The 27,531-nt window shown below is 39.9% G+C and overlaps 1 protein-coding gene across 1 annotated transcript in view; it reads right to left on the minus strand.

The window, feature by feature from the left end:
• Nucleotides 1-27,531, minus strand: part of LOC126482312 (PHD finger protein rhinoceros) — a 246,149-nt gene that overhangs the window by 62,881 nt on the left and 155,737 nt on the right. Inside the window, exon 15 of the mRNA XM_050106352.1 lies at nt 8,962-14,140. Coding sequence (XP_049962309.1) covers nt 8,962-14,140 — 5,179 coding nt within the window. The remainder of the gene's footprint in view (nt 1-8,961; nt 14,141-27,531) is intronic.

The following is a 27,531-nucleotide window of genomic DNA, read 5'->3' on the forward strand; positions in this document are numbered from 1 at the left end:
CAGTTTTCATAGTTTATGCGGAAGATTGTGCTTGATTCAGCCACTAGAGGCCACTTCACCTGCTAGTACTACAGCAGTTACGTACACAGTCTACTGGCTGCACCCCATGTTAGAACTGATGACTAGACAGGATGAGGGCAGCTAAGTCATAACACCCCTTGAATCTCCCCAACCGTAATAGATACAAAGATGCCATTTGGACAGTGAACTGCTGGGACAGGGGCTACTTAAATACATCACATTTCATGTTTGTGCTAGTTTTCATTACAGAGATATGTCACCATCTTTGAATTTTTTAAATGGAACCCTATGTTAAATTTTAGCGTAATGTGATGGGCTTACAAAGATGGTTTCAAATATGTGTATATCATAATATTTAGGTGAATAGTTTTTGAGACACAGATATGTTCTCGTATTGTGTTTGTCCTTCGAAGCAGCGTTGTCCAATGCACCCTTTCCTGTTGACCACTGAGGAACTTAACAGGGAAGGCATTGTTTTCCTGCTTCTAGATAATGCCGCAAGGTGACGCACGAGGTAGCTGGAGAGAAGGGTATAAATGTGCTGCTGGGGTAATGAGACATCACATTTCCGTCACAATTACTTGGAGCAGACATGTACACCAACGAAGAAAAGTTAGATATGCTTCTAGTGTATGGTGAAAGCAGAAGAAATGCTGTTAGAGCAATAAAGCAATATGGAGAGCTGTATCCTGATCGTGAGCGTCCTGCTTGCCAGCTTCTTGCACACATTTGCAAGAAACTATTGAATCGGGATCATGGAATGCCATACAGAGGACAAGGCAGAAAGCTGCAACTGGCGAGGTACATGAAGTGGACGTTCTAGCATTGGCGCATAACGACCTACTGTTTCGTCACAACGTATCATCTCGGAATGTGGTGTAAGTCAGAGAGGCGTCCCACGAATATTGCACCAACATAGATTTCACCCTTTTCACCTCTCATTACATCAAGCACTCTCCAGTGTGGATTTCGAATGGCGCCAGGAATTTTGCTGGCTTGCTCTGCAGGGCCTACAAGACGATCCAACGTTTTTTCAACAGGTGCTTTTTACTGATGGAGCGACTTTCACCAACCACGATAATGTGAATTTGCAAAATATGCATGACTGGTCAATAGAGAAACCTCATTTGCTACGACAGGTACAGCATCAGCAACCGTGAAGTGTTAATGTGTGGTGTGGCATCATCGCAAAAGTCATTGTGGAGCCGTATGTCACTCTGGGTATACTAAATGGCAAATAACTATGATTAGATTAGATTAGATTTACTTTCATTCCAATTGATCCGTAGTGAGGAGGTCCTCCAGGATGTGGAACATGTCAGAAAAAAACAACACATGACAAATATTTAAACTAAAACAAATAAGCTAATGTACCATTCCACAGGTCCCAAGTGGAATGATCGTCATTTTTTAATGAACACTAAGAGTCATTTTACAAATACTATTGCACTGAATTTAAAATAAAAAAGTTTTATATTTATTTATAAGGTAAGAAACATGTAATACAACTACTGTAATACTTATTTACAATGAACACATTACTGCACTGAAATGGTGCAGAAGTTAGATTATACTTACACACACACACACACACACACACACACACACACAAATTTTCAGTGAACACATTACTGCACTGAAATTGTGCAGAAGTTATGTTGTACTTATATACAAATCAGTTGGTTTTCCTCAGAAATTCATCAATGGAGTAGAAGGAGTTGGCCACCAATAAATCCTTTAGGCTTCTCTTAAACTGAATTTCATTGGTTGTTAAGCTTTTTATGGCTGCTGGTAAGTTATTGAAAATGTGTGTTCCTGAATAATGCACACCTTTTTGTACAAGACTAAGTGACTTTAAATCCTTGTGAAGATTATTCTTATTTCTAGTATTGATTCCATGAATTGAGCTGTTGGTTTGAAAAAGTGATATATTTTTAATGACAAATTTCATTAAGGAATAAATATATTGGGAAGCTGTAGTTAGTATCCCTAGTTCCCTAAACAGGCTTCTGCAGGATGTTCTTGAGTTCACACCACATATAATTCTTACTGCACGTTTTTGTGCCCGGAAAACTTTAGCTTGGCTTGATGAATTACCCCAGAAAATAATCCCATATGACATTATGGAATGAAAGTAAGCATAGTATGCCAGCTTTTTCATTTTTATATCCCCTATGTCTGACAAAATTTGCATTGCAAACAGAGATTTGTTAAGACGCTTCAGCAGTTCTGTGGTGTGCTCTTCCCAGTTGAATTTATTATCAAGCTGTAATCCCAAGAATTTAACACCGTCCACTTCTTCTATCTTCTTGTCATCATATGTTAGACATATACTCTTGGGACACCCCTTACAAGTTCTGAACTGCATGTAGTGTGTTTTTTCAAAGTTTAGTGACAAAGAATTGGCTAGGAACCAGTGATTAATGTCTACAAATATTTTATTGGCTGATCTTTCTAAGACTACACTTGATTTGCTATTTATTGCAATGTTTGTATCATCAGCAAACAAAACAAACTTGGCATCTGGTAATGTTACTGATGAAAGGTCATTGATATACACAAGAAAAAGTAAGGGCCCCAAAATGGAACCTTGTGGGACCCCACATGTCATTAGTTCCCAGTTGGATGATGCCTGATAGCTTGATACATGTCTCTTTCCTAATAACACCCTTTGTTTCCTGCCAGAGATATAAGATTTGAACCATTTTGCAGCATTTCCTGTTACACTATAATATTCTAGTTTACTTAAAAGGATATTGTGATTTACACAGTCAAATGCCTTTGACAGATCACAAAATATACCAGTTGCCTGCACAGTTCGTGCCCAAAGTTCTGCCCATTTTGCTGGAAGAGGTACCACTAACTATGCGTCAGTGCATGTGGTTCCAACATGATGGCTGTCCTGCTCACTCTTCCCATGTGGCTACAGAGCTGTTAAATGAAAAGTTCCCGGATTGTTGGATAGGACAACTTGCTGAAGTGAAGTGGCCAGCCCGGTCTTCTGATTTGACCCCTCTTGATTTTTTTATGTGGGGAGCAATCAAACATAAAGTGTATGCTCAAATACCAACTACGTCAGATGATATGAAGCAACATATCATCGATGCGTGCACTGACATCTCATGTGACACACTCGCAGCCATTTACAAATCATTCGAACGGCGACTACAAATGTGCTTTGCAGCAGAGGGGAAGCATTTTGAGCACATGCTTCAGTAAAGTTTTGTATCAAGTACAGTATGTATTTTGTATCTTTGTGTGTATTTGCTTTGTATTGTGATCAATAGTAAATATTTTCAAATAAAAAACAAATATGTATGAAATAATTGTATCCAATAAGGGCCTCCTCATTTACATTTGTATTTATGTTACTTAAAATGTATTAACATCTTGTAGTATTTTAATACTATATGTTGTCTACTATTTTGGTATCACAGTTGTCAAATAACTGAATAACATTTGCATGACATCATCAGTTAATTTTTGCACAAAATATCGCAGTATGTCTTACTATTGTCGGGACTCGCGACATTTCATGTACTCTACAGAACAGGAAAGGTCACATTGGACAACACTGCTTCGAAGGACGAACAACGTTTCATGTACTCTACACAACAGGAAAGGTCGCACCGGACAACACCGTTTCGAAGGATGAACACGCTATGAGAACACATCTGTGTCTCAAAAACTATTTGCCTAAATATTACGACATACACATATTTAAAACCGTCTTTTTAAGCCGATCATGTTATGATAATATTTAACATAGGGTTCCATTTAAAAAAACCAAAGATGGCCTCATATCTCTGTAATAAAAATTGCACAAACATAAAATGTGATGTATGCAAGTAGCTCGTGTCCCTGAATTTCACTGCCCAAACAGCATCGTTGTATCTATTACGGTTGGGGAGATACCTAGGGGTGTTATGACTTAGCTGCCTCAGCCTTTATAGGCTACAGCACAAGCCTCTTCCAGCCACTTCTGTGTTGTCTGTTGTATGTGCTTGTCTCTTGTGTGTTTAAGCTTTCTCATGTGCTAAAGTTTCAGTGTTCTTGGGTCAGATCACTTTGGCGATGAGAATGGGATTCGACTCTGCATTTTCTACTTTAGTCATTGGTCCTTTGAGTTTAATTTCCGTGGAGGCAGTTATTAATTTTCCTCTCATGCAACAGCACGTGCTGACAGTTACTACGACTACATCAGCACAACATGCAGCCCCGCCAACAACATATTCGCTGCTGTTCCCTGCATGGCAGGAGACTGGGGCACTTATGGAAAATGCCTGCGACAACATTTCCGTGCAACTGGGGTAAGAGGAATAAACTTGTGGAAGGCACTTTTTTTTTTATCTCACCTCATGTGTATCAGCTGTTGTGTCAGCTTGGCCCTTACAAGAACCTTCAAGTCTTTCTATGATCAGATGTATGAGTTTCTTTCTACCTATCAAGATTCTTTCTACCCATTACTGTCAATATACTCACATTATTGCTGCTTATATGGAGTTTTACCCTTGCCACAACAGTTATACAGAGCATGCGCACAGAACTACATGGACAGTCATCATCATAATTTTGTGACAAATGTTATAAGGTAGCCATGTGAGTCAAATGGTTCAAGATGCAATTGTACGTCTTGCTCCTACAAGGGAAGTTCGATAGTGGGTTCCAAAGTGTGTAAATCCCATGCTTATGGAAATATTAAACATAGCTCCGTCATTTGAAGTTTCATGGGCTGCAGGTAGTCAGATAGAAGCCTGTAAATTTAAGAAATCAGTTCCTCCCACCCCTCCCAGGATGAAAGGAACATGGATGTGAACAGTGTGTCAGCAGTCATGGTGTTTCCAAGTAAGTTATACACTGAACAGATTTCTGCAGCTGTGACTTACAAGGCTGTCGTTGTTCTTTATAATTCCTAGTTATGTGAAACACTTACACTGTAAATCTGTTTGGTTTGGACTCTTTTAAACTATTTGGATTCTCCATTGATGACGAAGTGCATTTGGTTTCTGATCAAGTTCCATATCAACAGTTAGGTGCTCTCTGTGCCAAATTTTCCTGTTTATTTTCTCCAGGAATGGGTAATGCAACAGAATGTTAGGCTCACATTATGATGAAATAGTCTGCCTGCATCTGTTTTTTCCAGGCCCACCCAGTGCTGGTAACTAACAAGTTGAACTGAAAGCAGAATTAGACCATCTTCAATCCCTTTATGTTATTCAACCTATTTCTTTCAGTGAATGGTCAACACCACTGGTGATGGTATTTCTACAGGTAAATTACACCTTTGCAATGGTTTAACAAAATCAATTAATGGCCAGTCAACCATTGATACGTATCCTTTACCATGTCCTGATGAGCTGCTAGCAAAATTATTGGGACGCCACTATTTTTCAAAGACTGTCTTAGCAGATGCATATTTACAGCTGCTGCTATACTAGGAATCTAAACATTTTCTAGTTATCAATACACCATTTGGGCTTTATCAATACCAGTTTTTACCTTTCAGTGTGACAAGTGCACCAGCTATTTTTCGCCTATTTTTAGAGCGACTCATTGCAAAAGTTCCAGGCTACATCATCTATTTAGATGACACACTAGCGTCTGGCACCTCCACAGAGGGACATTTGCAGAACCTGTGTGCTCCATTTTTGTTTTAGAGGCTGCAGGTTTAAAGTACAATTTGGACAAGACACAATTTTTTCAACCCTCTATTAATTATTTATTATATATTATTGTATGAATGCATGGTGTCTGTTCTTTTGAACATATCTGAAAGAACAGACACCATGCAGAATCAGCAGCTCATTAGCATTATAGATGCTACTGTCACGTTGCCACACTCCATGTCTGTCAAGAAATTACAAGCATTTTTAGGCAAAATTACATACTACCACAAATTCATGCCGGGTGCTGCTACTGTGGCGCAACCACTCCATGCATTATTATATAAAGATGTTCCTTTCCGAAGGTCCCTGGCTTGTGACTGGGCATTCAAGTTGTTGAAATCTCAGCTGCAGGTCATTTTTCAGCCAGGTCACCACCATGTGTAAGCCACGGGCACACCTTAGATCAGCTGTGGTGTCATCCTTGCTCATAAGTATATGGACAGATCAGAACGCCCGACTGCATATGCCTCTAAAACCTTAAATTCAGTGAAACAGCTTTATTCTCAAATAGAGAAAAAAGTTTTAGTGATTATGTTTGCTTAAAAAAAATTAATGTTTTCCTAAACGGGTCTAAGTTTCACCTGATCACAGACCACAAACCACTGGTGTCTCTTTTTAACCCTTTGGCATCCTAGCCAGTCAAAACCACACATCACTCACAGCGGTGGGCTCCTTTCCTGTCATGATACAATTATGAGATACATTTTTGACCCACAATGCAACATGCAAAGGCTGACGCCTTATCGCGTTCGTCAATTTGCCCAGATCCAGAATTTGATAAAGAGGAACTGCTTTGTTTTCATTTAGACATGAAAACTAAAAATGTTGTTCATGGTTTTCTTATTACTAGCACTAAAATTGCAGCCATAATGGCCACTGATCCAGTTTTGTGTAAAGTTGTTTCTTTTGTGCAGTATGGTTGGCTGGATAAGCCTCCAGGCCCTTCTTCTGACCCTATAAGAAATTATTTTGTGTTATAAAACCATCTTTCTGTTTGAGATAGAGTTCTGCTCTTATCTAGGGAGGACACTGCTTCCCAGATTGTAGACCCATCAGCCCATCAGTGTGAGGTTATGTGTTCATTACAAGGGATGTGTCATGTAGAAAAGTGGTAGTATGCAGACATGTCTTTTGGCCAGGGATTGATGGGGAAATAGTATAAGTTGTTGCAGCCTGTCCACAGTGTGCCACCCACCAGACAGCAACACTGTGTATCTTTGTCGCCATGGCCAACTTCATAGCAGCCTTGGGAATGAATTCCTGTACATTTTGTGGGACCTTTTTTGAATTTCTAATAGCTTCTTACGATTTACGCAAATTCTAAGTTTCCAGATGTGGTACAGTGTGTACTTCTGCAGTGACAACAATTGTAGCTCTGCAAACAATTTTTGCAATGTAAGGTTTTCTGTATATATTAGTTATGGACAATGGCCCCCAGTCGTATCTCGGGAATTTGAAGATTTCTATAAAAAAAAGTGATGTTCATCAAGTTACGGCTCCTCTTTTCCATCCACATTCAAACTAGGAAGCAAAACTACTAGTATGAACATTTAAGACTCAAATGAAGAAATAGGTTTCGGATGTGTCCCCGAAATGGCTCTTGATTGGTTTCTCAGTTCTTATAGGTTTACCCCTGTTGGACATAAAGATCCAGTAGACTTGTTGCATGGCTATCAGTGCTAGACTCTGCTACATCTGCTTTAGCCAATGCCAGGACATCTGCTGACACCAGCTCCACAACTTTCCGGGTGTTGAACAGTTGTTTGGGCTCACAGTTTTGGCCACTGACTGAAATGGGTGCCGGTGCAGTATCATCGAGAGTCACCATGGCCGATGACTCTGCGTCATCTACACTGCTGAGGGTAGGTTGTCGTGACACTTTAACCAGCTATGACCTCACATGAGCAGCTGTGCACTGGGAGTGCCTCCATCACCCTAGCATCCTCTGCCTACCTATCTGTCTCCTACACTGTGCCCAGTGGCCTTACATTCTCCGTCACTGCTGCCGGTGCCTTTACAACTGCCTTCTCTACTGTGGGTGCCCCTTCTTTTGTCGGAGGCTGAGGCTGGACCCCGCCTCCCACGCTCCGCAGTCAACACCTCCACTGCTGCCGCATCCATCGCAGCCTGCACCACATCTTCATTGCAACCTCCTTCATCAGGGTTGGACTTGGACATGGAAGCCGTGCCAGTGTTGCCCGTCCTACCGTATGGTCTCTCACAGGGATGTGAGCACCGCACCTGGCCGCAATCGCACCACTTCCTACACTACATACCGGTAGCAGCATGTTGCACGAACAACGACCAACTTTGATGATACAAGAAATGAACATGAGCATAGGGCTCTCTTCTTTGTGAAGGAAGAGGAGTGCTGTAACTATCAAATTTGAGTGTTTCCTGCTTCACGATTCGGGTGTGAAGTCTGTGCTTGATTCAGCCACTAGAGGCCACCGGGCCTACTAGTATGAAAACAGTTGTGTGCGCAGCCTATCGGCTGCACTCCCCTTTAGAACTAATGATTATACGGGCCGGAGCACAAGGCTCCACTGGCCACTTTGTGTTGTCTGTTGTGTGTAATTTGCATCTTGTGGTTATGCTTTTTCATGTAATAATGTACAGTGTTAGAACAAAAGAAGTTGAAATCATAGGTACCTTTATGTATTTATATGCTACTGAGTATCTCAAAGGGTTTTCACAGAAGTGTCACATGAACTTCTGTAGTTGCTGTGAAAGTTACATATTACTCGAACCAAAAATCTATGAAATTAAATATAAATATTTGGTTCATATGATAAGTTAGTACCTGAAGTCAGTATAAGAGCAGAGGACCCCAACCACACCAGAACATATTTTCAAAAACATAAAGAATTTAATGTTTCAAATGTGTCAGTTTAAAGGCATAAGAAAATGGCAGTTCTCTCATAATTAATATCTTTTTACTCATGAACTTAGTTATGTGTAGGTACTGCCATACATAATTCATATGACCAAATAAATTTTAACAACTGTGTTTCATTATAAAAATGGTAAAAAAAAAGGAAAAGAAAAAACCACAAAAATCCAATTTAGAAACTTTCCTTTTACCAAGCTATAAAACAAGAGAAAGGACAAAGAAGAAGAAGAAGAGGAGGAGGAGGAGAAGGAGGAGGAGGAGGAGGAGGAGGAGGAGGAGGAAGGAAGAGACGAGAAATAAGGAAGTGGCAAGATGTTATCTAATAAACATTACTAGCAGACTTTGTACTAAAAATTGGTCAATACAACTATCAAAACTCACCGTTTGTAGGAGAGGATGAGTTGAATAAGCAGCTGGGGGATAATGTGAGTGAGGTGGCGGTGGTGGGAAAACAGCTGCTCCATGTCCTGGTCCAGTGCCATGACCTGGAGATGAAAAGGCACATGGTACAGTAGCAGCTGTAGGATACAGGGCAACAGATGCTGGACCCACATATGGTGCAGCTTCTGAGTAGCGAAATGGTGGTACATCCGTCAATGCACAAGGTGGATATGGACCATAAGCACTGCCAGTAGGATCAGTGTTCAGAGCAGATAGTTCATCATGTCGTCCTGCACCCCCACCAGGGATGTCACAACTGACTGATGCCGGGTCTTCACGTTGTGATGAGCACGTTGATGAAGTAAGCGATGATGTTGATGATCTCCTGTTTGGTATCATCTCTGAATCTGACCACTTTGAGCGTGCCCGTAGTTCAGCATATGGTGCAGGCTCATACACAGAGCCAGCCCCACTGGGTGGAACCCATCTCTCATCTGCCTGACCAGGACCTGGTCCCCCGCGTCCTCCATGTCCAGCACCTTCACAACCAGGCAACGACGTTTCTCCTTCTGGACACTCATACCCATAGCTGTCAGGATAAGTTGGTCGTGGTTGTGTTCTAGAAGGATCAGGGTTTTCTGTGGGTGGTTGGAGGAGGAGATCATTTGCCTGCAGTTCAGAAGTGGATTGCGGTGTTTGTGGAGGAGGAAGTGGTTGCGGTGGTGGGAGTGAAGAAAGGAGAGGTTGTGGCTGAGGCAATGTTTGACTTATTGGTTCAATTTCCTGAACATTAACTCCATGCGTATGCTCAACTGAGATCAAGGAGTCATCTGAGTGAGGTGTAGGTGTAAGTGGTGGAGGTGGAGGCGGTGGTGGTAGTGATGGAGGCTGTGGTAGAGGTGATGGCGGCGGCGGCGGCGGTAGTGGCGGTGCTGCTGGTGTTGGTGGTGGAGGCGGTTGTTGTTGTTGTTGTTGCTGCTGCTGCTGCTGCACTGGTGCAGCTGACGGCGGTGGTTGTGAAGGTGGTGGTAGAGACGGTACTGGTTGTGATGGAGGTGGTGGTAATGTTGCTGGTGGTTGCTGTTGCTGTGGCTGTGGAGATGGAGTAGATGTTGGAGGTGGTGGTACTGGTGTCATGGGTGGCGGCGGCGGTGGTGCTAATGGACGTGGTGATGCAGTATCTCGAGAAACTTGTGCAGGTGTTGACTCAGCAACAGAACCTGTTTCTGGTTGACCAGCAGTTGATTTTTTGGCATAGTCCAAACGCAATTTTTCCACAAGGTTCAAAGTTTCACGGGCGCTATCCTCTTTAGAGTCTTCCTTGAACAAAAATTCATTACTAAAAGAGAAAGATAATGGAGCCCGCATCATCTCATCTGGATCACGTGGAATTCCAAAACCATCATCTGCTGTTTCATCAACTGCCAAAATGTCATTCTCAAAATCAAACAGTTCAGCAACCCCTGGGTCCTTTGATGGCTGTTGGGGTGAAAATATGGATCTCTGTGGGTGCTGGGAAAGAGAAGAATTTAGAGATGGTGTTCTCGAGGAAATTCTGCGTGTCTCTAAAGGTGGAACACTTGCAACAGTTGATTCTTGATCATCTTGAACTGTGTCTGAACTACAGGTCCTTTCAGGTGGAGCTTGAACAGTTGCTAATGAGTCAAAACCACTTGAATTTCTTATCACGTGATCACTGTTCTGATTCTTGTTACAAATAAGTTTTTCATCCAATTCCTCTTCTTTTGCTAACTTTTCACTTTGAATTTTTGGCGTAACATCTTTTTTATGAATTACATTACTTTCATTTTTAGGTTTGTCATGTATCACATCAGAAACAGATTCAACAGTGACAGGTGTTCCCTTAATATCTTTTATTTCAGACAGGCACTGAACTTCAGTTACATTAACATCTGGTACTATTTCACACGAAGGTGCTGCATCCAGTGGCTCCACTTTAGGACCATTCATTTTAGTTTCCAGACTGCCATCAGGATCACTCAAAACACTTACTTCTTTCTTCCTACATCTGGGTATTTGTTTTGACTTTTTCTTCCCCTTTTCTTCATCAGCAGTTTCTGTAACACTTGGAATGCCTATTTCAGTAACTCCTGTCTCTAACAGATTGCAGTTATCATTCTTTGGAAAGATTTCCTTATCTCCATTCTTAGTGAAAAGATCTTTCTCTGCTTTCTTAATGACTGAATCATTTTCTCCATTCTTCTGCTTTTTATCAATACTGTCTGCAATGACAGAATTCACTTTAGAGCTTTTATTTATTATCTCTTTTCCTTCAATAACATCAGGAACTGAAACTTTCTTTGCGCTCTCTGATTCACTGGTTTCCTTACTTTTATTTACATTTCTAGGTGACATCTCTCGTGGTGACGGTTTCTTAGTCTCCCGTGATACAGAAAGCTTTTCTTTGACCACTGATAGAGATTCTCTGACGGGAGTTTTCTCCTTTGAAACATTCGTTTCCAACTTCTCTTCCTTAATTGGTAAATGCTTCTCTTGACTTTTTGGTGGGGATTTGTTTTTCAAAGGCAGTTCTTTCGGAAGTTCTTTATTAATGGGATGATCTGTATCTTTTTCAGACTCTTCATCTACCTTCGAACCAAAGAGTTTTTCAATTTTATCCCGTTTTTCCAAAAGTTTGTCTAAAGAACTTTTTGATGTTTTCCTTCCAATTGGATCTCTCTCTGCCTTTCTCTGAGCAATTTCTCTTTCGAGTTTGCTCGCCAATGACTCCCGTTCAATTTTCTTGCTTGGCTGGTCATCTGTACTTTTTATGTTACTGGAAATCTTTTTGGTATTTTTCTTACCCTCTTCAGATACTTCAGTATCTAATGGTTTTTCTTCTGCTTTCGAAGCTTGCTTGAGCGGAGGTTTGGTGGAGGCGTCGCAGGTCTTTTGATGGAGCGTATCATCTGAACGTGCTTCAAGGCTGCTGGACAAATTGATAACTTGACTGTACAGTTCTGTATCTTCAGCCCCATCTCCTGGTTTTCTCTTCCTTGCTTCTGTTGTCGTGTTAGACTGTTCCTTTTTAGGACTGAGCTGCTGTACCGCCGCAGATATGGGCGTGGACTCGGAAGCTCGCGAAGTACCCTTGGTGCAAGGTCCTTCGCTTGATGAGATTGTTTCAACGGATGGTTTGATGGGATGGTCCAACCCTGATGAGATCCCAGGCGTATTTCCTGCCCTGACATCAGTATCTCTGAGTCTATTACTGTTTTCAAATTTCTGGGTGCTGCTGCTGCTGCTTGTGGTAGTAGGAATGGTGGTGGTGGTGGTTGTGGTGGCTGCGTTGGAGGTGGTTGTAGTGGTGGTGCTTGTGGTGGTAGTGGTGCTTGTGGTGGCAGTGGTGCTTGTAGTGGTGGTGATGGTGGTGGTAGTGGTGGTGGTGGTTGTCCCTGTTGTGATCTCTGACCCTTTTGCTCTTGATTTTTCTGTCTCAGTATTCGGCGGCTGAAATACAAGTTCAGGCCGCCCGTCGGAAGTTTTAAGCTTCTTGTCAGGCGCCTTCTTGAATTTCCTGCTACCGATTGTGAGCTCAGTGTCTGCATTATTTCTTCCACTGCCATGGACTTGAGTCTGTTCACCTTTGAGTGACGCCTTGATATTAGACTTTGCGTCCTTCGCCTTTTCTGTCTCAACCTCACTGTCTGAGTCAGCTGATCCGGAGGAACTGCTGCCACTACCGGATCCAGATATAGAATCTGAGGACTGGTCTTCCTTGTTGAGAAAGGGCCGGTCCTCAAGAGATTCCCTTACATTCTTTTTATCAGAAACAGATGCAGATTTCTTAACACCACTCTCACCCTGCTTTTGCACAGATGGGATACTGTCTAAAGAACTCCTCTTGTCATTAGATTTAGTGTTCCTTTCCCTCTTTACAATTCTAGATGGAGCTTTAGGTTTTGTGTCTGTGTCTTCTTCACTTTCTGAGCTGCACGATGAATCTGATGATGAAGACGAAGACGAGGAAGAGGAGACGGCATCTCTACTTTTCGAAACACTTTTACTTCTCTCAAGGTGTTTTGCTTCCCCAGTTTTGCTTTCCACCAATTTGTTTTCTACACTTTTTACAATTTTCTGCTTGTCATTTTCATCCTTCTTGAATTTTGTACTTTCCTGTTCCTTCTTCACTTTAGTTGAATCTGAAACCTCTTTCTTCACCTTTGAAGCATCTGCTTCAGGTTCAGTGGTTGGTTTAGTCATGCCACTTTTAATGTGTGCTGCCGCTTTCTTAGCCGCCTGCCTTTGAGGAACATAGGCCAAAATTTCTTGAGCCTCACCTACATCTTTCTCAAAATCATAGATATCTCCTGTTTTCCCTTCTTTACCAGATTTTGACTCCTTTATTTCTTTACCTTTGTGTTTTGTTTTAGGTTTATTCTTGGGTTCCTCAATTACTGGTGGAGATGTCTTAACAAGGTCTTGCTGTTCAGTACTAGTCTGCTCTTTAGGTCTCCCTTGCGAACAACGAATACTTTCAGTTGCTTTCTTGGCTGCTTGCCTTTGAGGTACTATTAGTTCTGTAGGATCAAATTCCTTCTTTACTGGTGTAGTAGATTTGGAAGGTTCCTTGCCTTTGGAAATGGTCCCTTCTGAAGTAGATCCACCAACTACCTCACGGCTCCCTTTTTTGTTCACAGATGGAGTAGCTGTCTTTGAACGTTCTGTGCCATTTTCAAGTGTTGGACGGCTGGCTTTGGCATGTGATGAGAACTCTTTGACAGCTGCCTTGGTGCGCAAGGGGTGTGCCTGTTGCCGACCTCCATCCGAATCTGTATCCGAGTAGATATCCGGCGCACGGGCACGGGAGTGGGCAGGCACTGGAAGCAATTCGTCACTACTCGAACCTGAGCCTGCTGACGGTGATCTGGAACCGGAGCCTGAGCCCGATGCTGAACCTCCGGATCCCGAACCAGAAGCCGACGGTGTCGCTGACTTTGGGGTATCCGCTTCGTGCCGCCTCTGACGTGCACGTGTTCTTTCACTAGGTTGCACAGGTCGCCGTTCTTCATCACTAGAGCTGTCCCGTGTGGTTCCGGTACGTGAAGTGACTGCTGAGGCTTTAGAAGTGGGGCGGCCTTTAACCTTCGGTCGCTCTCTGACTGAAAGACTTTTGCGGGTACGATTGCTGGTAGTCTTGCGTTCTGCTGGAACTTTCCTGTAAACAGACAAAGCAGTTTATTTTAAGATTTTGAAATAACAGACAAAGTATTTTATTTTTAAATTTTGAAATTCACTAACACGTGGTGTGACTGCAAACAGTGAATAAATCTAAAATGAGGCCCAGAGTACAACTACAATGAATTTAAATAATTTTAATGGTACAAATAAGATGGTCATATTTAAAGAAAATACCCAAGCTACTTTTGCAGGTATTTCAAACTATATGATATTTAACCATTGTGATAGGTCAGAAAGGGACTACATGCCTGGAGCATACGAGAGACTTTTTTTAAGGTCTGGTGGGCAATGAAATTAAAACCACAGTGAAAATCCAAAGAAGCTTCGTGTATATGCGTCCTGCAGTGTGTCTCATCCGCCCATCACACTTGTCAGTACTGAGCATGTAGTGAGCACATTAACATACCTAGAACAATACTGTCTCCTGTGAAGTGTGTGCTGTCAGTCACTTCTTCTTGCTGAAGAGCACAACACAGCTGAAATTCGTCAACAAATGAGTAATACGTATGGCAAAACTTCCATGAGAGACAACAAAGTGTGGTAATGGTGCAGAGACTTTGAAGGAGGACATACAGACATTCACGATGCATGTGATTAGGGAAGAAAGCAAGTGTCAATGGATGATCTGGTTTAGCGCGTGGATCAGACAATTTAAGAAAATTGTGGTTCTCAATTTCTGTTCTGAGTGAGGGACTTCAGTACTGGAAACTCTGCATGAGAAGGGTTCCCAAGATGCTGTCCAACAATCACAAAACACAGCGAATGGGCACCACATCAACATTTCTCCAGTGCTATCACAATGAAGGAGATGATTGTTGACTGAAATTGTTACTGGGCACGAGACTCGGGTGTCTTTCAAAAATGGAGAAATAAAACTGCAATTCAAACAGTGGATACATTCTCATTTCCTCAGTAAACCAAAAAAGTGCAAGCAAAAGTGATCCAGCTGAAAGTCTGAGTCCAAAAAGGAGTTTTGTTGGTGTTATTCACGGAACATGGCATGTCCATCACTGCAGCCTCATACACCATCTCTCATGAAGATCTGGGAAAGGCAATTCAGAACAATCAAAGAGAATGTTGCTATCAGGCATTGGTCTTCTTCATGAGAATGCTCAGCTGTACACTGCAGCTGCAACAAAGACACTCCTACAGCCCAGGCTTGGCTCCCTCTGATCTTCATCTCTTTACTCGCATGAAACACTGGCTAGAAAGACAGCATTTTGGCACAAATAAGAAGCTGCAGATCAGCACAGAGAAATGGCTGAAAGCACAAGCGGCTGCCATCTATGATGAGGGTATTGAAAATTTGGTACCATGCTATGACAAATGTCTTAAGCCGTATTGGTGACTATGTACTGGAACTACAGTAACTGGAAGGTATAGCTAAATGTTGCAAATAAAACAGTTTGATTTTCACTATGGTTTCCATTTTACAGCCGTTCAGACATTGAGGCAGGGGGTGTCGGGTGACAATAGCCCTAGTAGTTTTAAGAGAAACTTACAGCGGCCTGGATTATTAAATGAAATGTTGAAAGTGTTTGATGCTAATCATATTTTCTAATGAAAAATAATACAATTCATAAACTTCATGTTTTCATTCTCCTCTCCACTTCTGATTCTGAACTTCTGTGCAAAATTTCTTATTCTTACATTACGTCTATAAAAAACTATCTCAGAATGACATTATTACTACAACCCAACATTAAATAAAAATGTTTTTAACGGTTCCAAGGCTCCCATATGGACACAATACAGCCAAATGAGAATTTTTTGGACGCTCTCTTTTTGTGTGAAGAAATCTGGGCAATGTGAAAAATCAGATGGAAAAGACTAATGTTAAGTAGAAATGTAAAGGAAAAGTTTACTGAACTACAAATGAACACTTAAGTGTTAAGATCAAAGGGCATAAATCACATAATTATTGGAAAAATAATGTGAGAGTTTCTGGATATGGTGTTGTCTTTCTTTACAAGCAACTTTTCAGCTGCACTATACCTGAATGAACATTTACACTGCCTGGAGGGGGGGAAAAAAAAAGAAAGTGACTCTCCCAAAAGACAAGGTCAGATATCAATGTTACTTCTTACATGTACCACCATCATCGGGTATGTAAATGATTAGAGTTGCAATTCTTTGCGACACGGAGAATGGCCACTCAAGTGCATTAGTGTCATATATGTTGTTACCGAGCCTGGTAAGGTATATAAGGGGCATAAACAGCATCAGATTCCAACTGACCACAGTATATGTATGGCAAAGAAATGCTGTATAGTCATAGAAGAAAGTGTTATCAGTACCTGAAGAGTTTGGAAAGGGCCTAAATCTGGGTATCTATTTGGCTGGAGAGTCTAAATGTGCAATATCCAGATTTGTGGGGCATTTGGATGTGGCAGTGGTCCAATGCTGGAGTGCACGGAAACATGCGGACAAGAAACGTAAAGGTCCTGGTCAACCACATCTGACCACCACAAGCAAGGATTGTTATACTGTGCATGAAACAAACATGGTAACACCTTCACATCCATATTTGCCATCCAAGAACAAGTAATGGACTCCTTGCAACATCCTACATCACTGGTCAGAGACTTGCAGTGCCCAGATTATGGAATTTCCATCCCAGGCGTAGGCTGCTGTTAACACAACACAAATGCCTACATTTGGACTGGTGCCATAGCTGAGATGCATGGATGCTAATGAATGGTGTCACATAGCATTTAGTGATGAACCACGGTTCTACGTTACTCCAGATGACCATTGTCCGGAAATATGGCGGTGAACTGTAGAGAGGTCATATTCTTCCAGTTTTTATGGAAAGGTATAACGGTGTTACTCCTGGGATCATGGTGTGTGGAACCATCAGGTATGACTTCAAGTGGTCGAAGGAACACTGATGGCACAACGGTACATTATGGTCATCCTGTGTCCACATGTGTTGACTCTCATGCGACATTATCATCATACCATTTTCCTACAGGACAGTACTACTCTACACATGCGTCATATCTCTATGAATTGTCGGCATGATGCTGAGGTCTCCAGATCTGTCCCCAGTAGAACATTTGTGGGACTGGCTCAGACATCAACTCTGTCCCAGTGACAGTACCCAGACTATCAAGGACAAGTTACAAAACTTGTGGGTTACCTTGTCTCATGAGTGGATACAACACCTTTACGACAACCTTTCCAAGTGAACTATAGCATACATTATGCCAGAGGGTATGCAATATACAATGACACATGGGATCATACTGCAAAGTTCTTTGTAAATTTGACTCGATTTTGTAATCACACACTCTGTCAACCTATGAAGTTTCATTTCATTCCCTCTTCCCCTACTAAGTGCTTCAATTTTTTCATCAGGCAGTGTAGTTGTGCACCAGGCACAACTTCATGGTCACTAAACAATTACTTGAATGATGTGTTCAGAATGTAGTTTTTTTGCAGAAACTTAGGAAGCTCAAAACACTGAAGTTGCAGTTGGAAAGAATGTAGCTCAAATACCAGGCCACCCTAATGAATTTTAGTAATTTTTTCCAAAAATTACTTCAAGTACAGGTCAGAAAGATTTCTCAAAAGGGTCGGCACAACTTCATGGTCACTAAACAATTACTTGAATGATGTGCTCAGAATGTAGTTTTTTTTGCAGAAACTTAGGAAGCTCAAAACACTGAAGTTGCAGTTGGAAAGAATGTAGCTCAAATACCAGGCCACCCTAATGAATTTTAGTAATTTTTTTCCGAAAATTACTTCAAGTACAGGTCAGAAAGATTTCTCAAAAGGGTCATGACTGTTTCTTTCCATTGTCCTTACTCAATTGAGCACATTTCATCTCTACTGATATAGACATTGACTAAACATAAGAGCACTAAATGTACTTCATAAAAATATTTTGTTCACAGAAGTGTGTCATTCTTCTCTAGTAACAATACTGCTGATAACATCTGTCCAAGAAGAGTATGAGTGTCACAATGTTCTCCATCATTCACAGCAAGGAAAAAACCCCAGTTTTACAGGTAACTTATTACTGGAACATTTAAGAAGACATACTTACAAAAATAACGTGAAAAACCAAAATATCTTTGAGGAAGACATACACTACACTGTTAGTTTAACCATATACCCACATCTGTACTGCTCAGGCAACACTTGAAATCACTGGAAAATCTAAGTAAGGGGTTGTAGTAACTCTGCCTTGTAGCCTACTAGCCTACAGTTAACACAACTCTGTTCTTTTTCATCTGGTCTATATACTGACAATGGCCTGGCCCAATGTGACATGTCGAAACTCTTCTACCCTACTCTGCAGATGTAGAACACAGATTATGATAACTCACACTACTGGTAACACAGAGACCAGCAGATTGAAACAGGCACTTCCAGAGGTAAATGACAGCAGACATCACGAAGTGAACGAATAACCAAAACAAGTCAGGAATGTAGAAAAGGCATCTTAAGTATATACAACAATCCAATCCAAATCACAAACATAAATCAGGCAAAATCAAAACTCTACTATTCAATGGTGCCTAGCTAAAGGCTTCAGTGACTAGCCAGAGACTGGCTCACCATACCTGGGCTGCAGTATTTAGCAGCAAACATTCGTCAGAGTGTGGCGCCAACTTGCTTGCTGCAGCGGCTGTGTCTTGTGAGGGTATGAGAAGTGACTGTCACCTAGAGCCCAAGTACCTCTGGCATGTTCTCCCTACTGATACTTAGTATAAGAGGGGAATCTCAATCTGTGGGATACTAAAGAAATCTGCCTTGCTGTTTTTGTAAAGAAAGAACATGCCAACAAAAATGCACTGACAAAATTTTGGCTAAGATGCACTTCAAATACTCTAAAATGTTGAAAATAGGCCACCAGGGGACTGGAGACAGGTAAAACCTTACAGAGCTGTAGCAGACTGTGCATACGCAGCACAGCAGGTGCATTTCTTAGTTGCTGATGTATCAGTAAACAAATAACACAACACAACCTGATTGTAGTTTGTAACTGCGAATTTCAGTTTCCACTGGCAGATTTTTTGACACAATTGTTCACTGTTAACTATTCGCTCAAATCTGCAACTCATTTAATAGCCGTACCTGTCACTGGTTACTTCTGTAATATTGGTACATGTAATTAATAGATACAAAAGTGAATTAATATTCATTGTGTTTCCTTCATATATGCTTGGTAATAGCATCTGTCTTTATGCTGGTTCCAGAGACAACAGTAATGTGGAATCCAATCAACATTTTCAATCTGGCAGAGATGAAATATGGAGAATGTGGTACACAATCAAAATCACCTACTTCTCCCAAAGATCTACATATGCATTACTGACTTGTTACTTTCTTGGACATTCATGCGAATGATGTCAAAATTTTATTAGAAACTGGAAACATTAGAAGAAATAGGAAATAATTACGATGATTCTGTGAATTGTGATTTTAACGTTGATAGTTATGCCAGTAAGAGAATGAAATGTTGAAAATTGTTCTTTCATATCTTTCCACAAGTACACCTTCCTAGCCCAAAGAAAATGAGCTGTAATAGCTTTCCATGAGGGAAAAAAGGCTGTGAATTTTTGGTTAAATGAAGGAAGGAGAAAACAAAGTGTCTAAGGCCAATTTCTTTCAGTAAAATCTGAGCAAAAATTGTGTGAACGTAAGAAAGACTTAAGTGACTACATGAAATTCATAAAAGTGTTAAAGAAAAATTATGAAAGATTTGGAACTGCTTGTGAGAGACAATCCACTGTTACTAATGGGGATGTATGAGATATACAAATTGCAAGTTACATGAACACTGCTGATTTCCAGTGCTTTCAGTTAAGCTGATTCAAGAGATCATACAGAACAGCAGTTTGCAAAATCGCAAAATTTACTTCAAGTACACGTGTACAGGAATGTCACTAACAGGCAATACTGTAGAGAAATTCATTGCTGATCTGAAGACAAAGGTCACTGTTATCCCCACAATTGCTTTGTATAACACTGATTGCTCATATTTCGTGAAAGAACTGCATGCAAAATACACTTTATCACTTTTCAGCGAAAAAAAGAGAATCAGTTGTGCAACTGACGAATGCTATAGCATATTTGTATGCAATATTGTGAGTGGTAAGTATGAACAGATTGTTGTTTCTGCAGCTTTCTCTTCAGGAACCTCATGGTAAAGTAGGACCAAAAATAAAATCAGACTCTTTAGTTTCAAAAATCTTGTAATTGATGTATCAAAACGTGGAAAGATTTTCAACACTTCATTTGAAAGATCTTCTTAGACATTACACAAAATAATTCATTGGTAATGTTGGACCCAATGCATGGATGTAATGACACTTCTGGCTTTGAGAAGGATGAAGAAAAGGCTGTCGATATAATGTGGATTACTGAATTTGATCAAGTGTGTCTGGTAAACAGCACAATATGCACAACAATGCTTGAGACCACTTCTCTCTACACTCAAATTCAGTCTAAAAAAACAAGTGATTAATGTGAAGTGCCTGAAAGCATTAATTTTTAGGGTTCCTTGCCTCATTCGATAAAAAACAGAATTCTTACTCTGTTGTCTATTCGTATGTCTGTCTGTCTGTCTGCTAGAAACCCTTTTTCTCAGGATTGTGCAGATGTACCTAATTGAAATTCATATCACTACTAAGGTCTACAGTCCCTTGGCACTGTATGAAATTTAACCTTCACGTATTTTGATACTCGCAAACTCACTCATTAAAACCTGTAGGATACTTCCTGTTGAAATTACAAAATTTGGCAAGAAGCATGATTTCACAGTACAAGTAAACAAAAAAAATCATTATTATATATATATATATTATTATTATTATTATTTTGTTATACAGCTGCCTGTCAATCCATCCCCTTCTGCTCAGGCACTGACAGACGTATCAAGTTGAAGTTCATGGTGCATACTATGATCTTCAGTCCCTTGCCTGTGTGAAAAAGCAGAGCTTCTAAGCCAATGCAATATATATATACTGCCATTTACGTCAAATATTTTTATAATTGCAAAACTCACACATCAAAACCTATAGGGTACTTCCTGTTGATGAATAATCATGAAATTTGGCAAGAAGCAAGGTTTTGCAGTACAACTGAATCTGTTAATACCCTTTTCTCAGAATGGGTAGACATTTATCATACCTGTATCAATATCAATAACTGGCACAAAATCGTAGAGATTCTTGAGTCCCAAGATGGATGAAATGTATATGCATAACGAAGACTGTGTGGAACTCTTGATGTGCGAGCCCTACTTGCTATTATCCAGCTTCATCTTTTGCCAGATCTGTCTGGCACAAGGAAAATGTTTCTTTTCCTCTCTCAATAGACATTTTGTATTTCTGTGGTGACTATAGGGAATAAATAATGAACTATTTAATTGTTAACAAAATCTACAAAATTCTGAAATTATCATAAGGATGGTGCAACAGGAATTGTAATAAATGATGTATATGTACGAAATATTACATTTCACCAAAATAAAGTTGCAACTGATGGAATATGTCGGTAATGTGACATGAAGCACTGCCATGAATTTTTGCCCTCTGCTGGTACCCTCTGTAAGAATTACATCTACAACAGATCAGCTGTCTGACTGTCTGTTTATCAATCCATTAACACACATTCTTTTCAGGAATGGGTAGACATGTATCTTGACTGTATCAATATTGACAACAGGCAAAAAATTGTAGAGATTCTCAGGTCTCAGGAAGGATAAACTATCTACACGCATAACGAAGATTGTATGGGACTCTTGGTGTGCAATTCTGGAAGGTATCCAAAAAAATTAATGATATGTATCATTGTAGTATGGTTTAAGTGCTTAAAATTCACTTGTACACACCCTGGATTTTTGTGACACACAGCTGCTTCTGCTCATTCAGTGATTTGCACGCTAGCCAGGAAGGGTTGTATAAACTGCTGTCATTCTTGGTGTGTCAAAAATAAGTAATTTTAACACGAAATACTTGCAGTGCGCCTTAGCATGTAAAATTCACACAGTGCATTTCTCTCAGTGTATTTTTCTTGTGTAAAATATTTCAAGACAGGTTTCGATACATCGGGTTGGACTACTCCCTCGTGGGTGAATACATGGGGGGGGGGGGGGGGGGGTGGATGTTATGGAAAGCTCTTTGAAGTGCGGCAGCAACATGAATGCTGAAATTTTTGTGTTACGAACGTATAAATTTGAATTCCACGAAACACCGCATGTCACTTTCCGAAGCATGGAAATCGAGATTGCGATGCGCTTTTGTATGTCAGTCGTAGCTCATGTCACTTGATCTCGCCAGCTGATGACAGCTTAGGACATGTGATGTAGTCAGCCAATAGCAAGATCACTCTTAAGTAGCACAAACACACAAATAAGGAAAGTGAACGGTTTAAATTAATATATGTAGTGGTGGTACAAGAAACACAAAGCTTTCACATATAATACTGGTCTTGCAGATTAATAAGCTGCAAGAAAAGCTAAGCTTCTTTGCATGTGTTACACTTTAAGATACATCACTCAAATGTGCCAGTAAAATTTTTAATAATGACATAAATGTCTGATCTTCTGGGCTCAAAATTCTTCTAGATGGTCGTCCTCAAAGAGTTGATTTTTAAATGAGAGTCAAACACTCTGCGATTTAACAAATTCATCGTACATTCTCGCACATAGTTCATCTTGCGTAAAAGAAAATTTACTTTGAAAGTAACGCTTTTCAAACCACCACTCGCAATATTTTCCCCTGACCTGTTACAAATTGGTTCATTTCAGCAGTTACCAGAGAGCACCAGATAACAGGCGTCACTGTGCTTGCGCAGCTACGATGTTGCAGGAAGCCCATATGTTCATACGTGTAAAATATTAAAAGATCTTGCATTATGTCATAAAAGAAACAAGACATCAAAGGATACTTCAAGAGCATCGGAATATCGTAAACCATACTAAAATGCATAATTCAGCTTAAAGTGCACATTCTTATGTCCAGATTCAGATGTAAATTTTCCTGAGTATCAGTATTGCATTATCTCATGTTTGGTTCTTTATTATGGCATAATGCCATACAAGCTAGAAGTTGGAAAACATGCACTTGAAATGCAGCGAACAGTTGAAACTAGCCAACAGTGTGAAATTAAACACTTCGTTTCAAATAAATTGACTGACTCAGCGGAAAAGATTAATAAAAGCCAAATCTCTTTAGCAAACCGACAAAAATAACTTCATTGTGCTGTCAGTAAGGTGGAAATAAAACCTGAAACCAACCAAAATATTTTAGCCTTCCGTAATTATGTGAACATATTTTAATTCATATGATAGATCCCGGTCACAGAAATTCGTTTTGTTTTCATTTAATGTGAGAGCAATAAATGAAGAGGAAACAGCAAAATCACTAAATGTAAACACAGGTTGCATGGTGACTACCCACCTCCCCACTACAACTCAAGACTGCTCTGTGCATCAGCACTGGATCTACAATATTTCCGAACCAGGGCAATATTAGATAGTGGTGCCCAGCCACACATCTGTAGCTGGAAGCGGGAGAAGGTATACTCATACGCGACTCAACTGCGCATGCACAAGAGAGCGCCCGCAACTGCTCAAACGAATCAAATGTAAACAGCTGTCACGTCATGTTCATCGGAGGCAATTTGTTGTTAGGAAGCATTGTGCATAGTCTTCCTAAAGCCTTTGACACACTTTGCTGTTGGCAGACGTTTGTATGAGCAATGTGTTTTGTTGTTGTATATGGCGCTTTTCCTTTGTGACTTAAGTTTTATTTTCGTCCTCCCCCCTCTCGTTCATGTTTTGTTGCTGCAGTATTATCCTGCAGAAGGGGGATACAGTAATATCCTTTGTTAGAGTATTGGTTCTTACCAGTCAAAATCACAAAAATTTAATTGAAAACTAAAACAATAAAAAATTCCCAGAATTCCAAAAAATTCCCGGGTTTTTCCCAGTTTTCTCCTGGATGAAAAAATTCCTGGGCTTTTCCCGGATTGTATACACCCTGTAATACCACTTCAGCCTAACTATGCAGTTCCCCACATTACATTATCACCTTATGTGTGAGATAGATCTGTAGTTTCGATATAGCTGATCTATAGCCTTGATGCAGATACCAAATTATCAAATTCTAATACAAGTCCTGCAACTGATGTCATTTTTTAAGGATAGATTATGTGACCAATGCCATTAGATATATGATGAGTCTTTTTGTTTATGTGCACTGTGCTTGATTATGGCCTATCTTTTCACTGAGCATATACTGAGGATGGTATGTTATCTTGACCAAAACTAGTTGTTTGTAATTAAGTGATGTACAGTTACAGTCTTAATTACAAATTTTCTAAAATTATTCAAGAATAAAAGCGGTATGGCATTTGAGAAAGGCATGATTTGCCATCATCCTAGCTTCCTGCCTTGATTGTTCAGCATATGCTAACAACAATGAACTGGCTATGCTTGCAGCCAAAGACTGTCCTCTGCACTACCCAACAGTGTGCATGGAAGGAAACATGGTTTAATGTTGACATTTTTCAGGTGTCCAGTATTCGCCCAGATATCAGCGTCATTCTTGCACAATATTTTGACAACATGACTTTGTTATCTTCATCAGGTGCTACCTGAGTCTCAGATGTCATTAAGATAATGAGTCAAGTTGTCGAAATATCGCGCAAGAATGACACCGGTATCTGGCAGAATATCTGACACCACATGATGTCAACAGATTGCCAGGAAAATCTTAAGAATTACATGGTTTTATGTTGCGTCACCCTTGAGGCCATTAGAAATTAATCAGCTAAAGAAGAATAATGAAAGAAATCGAAGTGGCCCTGCCCAAGCAACTATTCAGACATTCACCTGGAAAAGTTTAGGGAAATCACAGGATTTCAGGATGGAGATTTGAATGACATTCCTTCTGAATGCAACTCCAGTGCCTTAGCCATTCTCCACCTCACTCAACACACATGGATTCAGACAGGCTATTCTCTTTGTGCAATTCAAAGAATGCCTCAAAATACGTAGAGCAGCAGATGACAAGATAACAAAATAAGCAGGAATGGCAAAAGATCAACACAAGGAAGTGTGAATTCAGTAAATAATACTAGGGGATGAATAAAGATGACAGTACTATGAGATTAGCACAAAACAAATGTGGATGTTTTGACATCATTCGTATAATTCGATTAACAGTGCAGACAGATGAGAATATGATAGAGTAACAGAACTGAGAGGAAGGCTTAAGGAAATATAAATGCCAACATGGGTCTTCAAAGATTGGACACTGAATCTATTACAACAATGTTCTCAAAACAAACTTAATATACAATGGATGGAGACAGTGAAACAAACAATTTTTAATTTACAGAAATCATAATGATGAATTTAATGCTAATGTAACTATGTGGGCACCTTTAAATAACTTTTCTATGACAGTAAACAATTAAATAATTTGAGTACTACAAAGAAATAATGAATAAATTCTTCTATTACTACTGTCCATAATTAGGTAAGCTTTAATTAACTGGACCATGAAAAATGTAATAAATTTTTAATTGTAAAGATAAGGTTTACATTTAATAGCGCTTGCTGTAACAATGTCCAAACCCTTTGATCACTTTGTATAAAATTCAAGCCACAAATGCAAACAAACTTTAAAAACTGTCTAAAATATATAGCAAGGCAAAACAATTTCTAGATACAAACTTTCTCATTGTGGTATTCAATTCAAACAACTATATTCGCCTCACATGGCAAATTATGGACATATGTTCTTAGAAGCCCCTGATGTCTGTAATATACGCAAGTATAAATATTGCAACAGGGTTATGGTGTTCTGTTACATTTAGAAGGTATACCTTTGTAGCCCAGATTCCATTACACACTGATCAAATATGGTGCACTTTGGCACCATGAACATTGTCTTTTACAGTTGTTACTTTATCACTAAACCTGTGGTGAACCAATTGTGAAGTAAACAAGCTGTTGATGTCCTGACTGCTATATACCAATAGGCTTGCTAGAATGCTTCAAGCTATACTAAATGAAAGCATCATGTGAGGAATTGTACAGGAACTGAGAACAAAGAACTTTTTGTAATGACAATCAAACTTCCTTTTTATTTCCAATTAAAATTATTACCAATTAAAGAATTAAAATGAAGGTGTAGAATAATCTATGTGTCTAGGTCTTTTACAGTATTCACATCAAACACAAACAAGCCAGTAAATATTTTTTTTAAATGAATGATGTAAATGGCTGTTTTTCTGTCTCTGAAAACTGTCTAAGTAGCTGACTGAGGAAGTATTAAGAAAAGCATGAACTTTGCATTAATCACCAGCATAAGCTGATTATTTATAAAAATTACTGTACACACATAGTAAATATGGTTTCTCCCCATCTGATACTACTTCATTTTACTTCCCTCTTAAAAAGAGTCACATTTTGTGTGACTTTTCAGCTTTATCAAAACTAGACCGGTTCATAATTTTTACAAAACTGTCGTATTTCTTTCTTTAGAGTGCTTTACTTTTATACAACTGGTTTTGGGCCAGCTGCTCATCTTTGGATCATTTGTTATAGTTACTGCAAAATATTTGTAGTTATGGCAGTGAATATGCAGTTCTGTAATGACAAATTACTCTGCAAATGTAACAAATGCTCCAAAGATGGACTGCTGGCCCAAAACTGTTTATTTGAAAATAAAGAAAAGCAATCTGCAGACAGAAATTGAGCAATTCAAGTTTTCTCAGCTGATCTGTTGCAAACACACTTGCTGCCATTTTGATTTGCTACAATTGTGCAAGTCGCACAACATTTCATCAAAACAACTGTTCATCGTGGGGTGATGATTGTAGTTGCTGTCATCACTGCTACAAGACATAACTGGTGATACTTACGCGACAGTACCGAATTTTACTAGAGCTACAAGCAAGGGCACCAAGAAGGCTACTTTCACCCCAACTGTGATTACTTCTCCACACATGCTTTAATTCCTGCTTCTGGCCTTGATAAATTTATACACCATCATGCGCGAGTCTCCAGTCATGTCTTGTTGCAGTGATGACAGCTACTATCACCACCTGATGATGTCAGAAAGTTGTGTTGATGAATTATTGTGGGACTTGCACAATGTTAACCAGTGGCAAATCCAAGAAATGCATTTGCAGTAATCTTTTATATTGTGTAGCATTAACATGACTAAATGCTGTTCAAGAAATTTCAGTGGCAAGATTTTTAAGCTGACCACCCTTCATGTATTCCGTCAAGATGCTCACACTAAGAGCAATAACTTTGTTGTAAGGTAGAGTCTATCATTTCCTGAATTTTGAATTTGAGCTTCCTCTTACATCATTATCTTATTCCCCTCTGCCAGT

This window comes from Schistocerca serialis, chromosome 5 (assembly GCF_023864345.2).
Source record: "Schistocerca serialis cubense isolate TAMUIC-IGC-003099 chromosome 5, iqSchSeri2.2, whole genome shotgun sequence".
NCBI lineage: Eukaryota > Metazoa > Arthropoda > Insecta > Orthoptera > Acrididae > Schistocerca > Schistocerca serialis.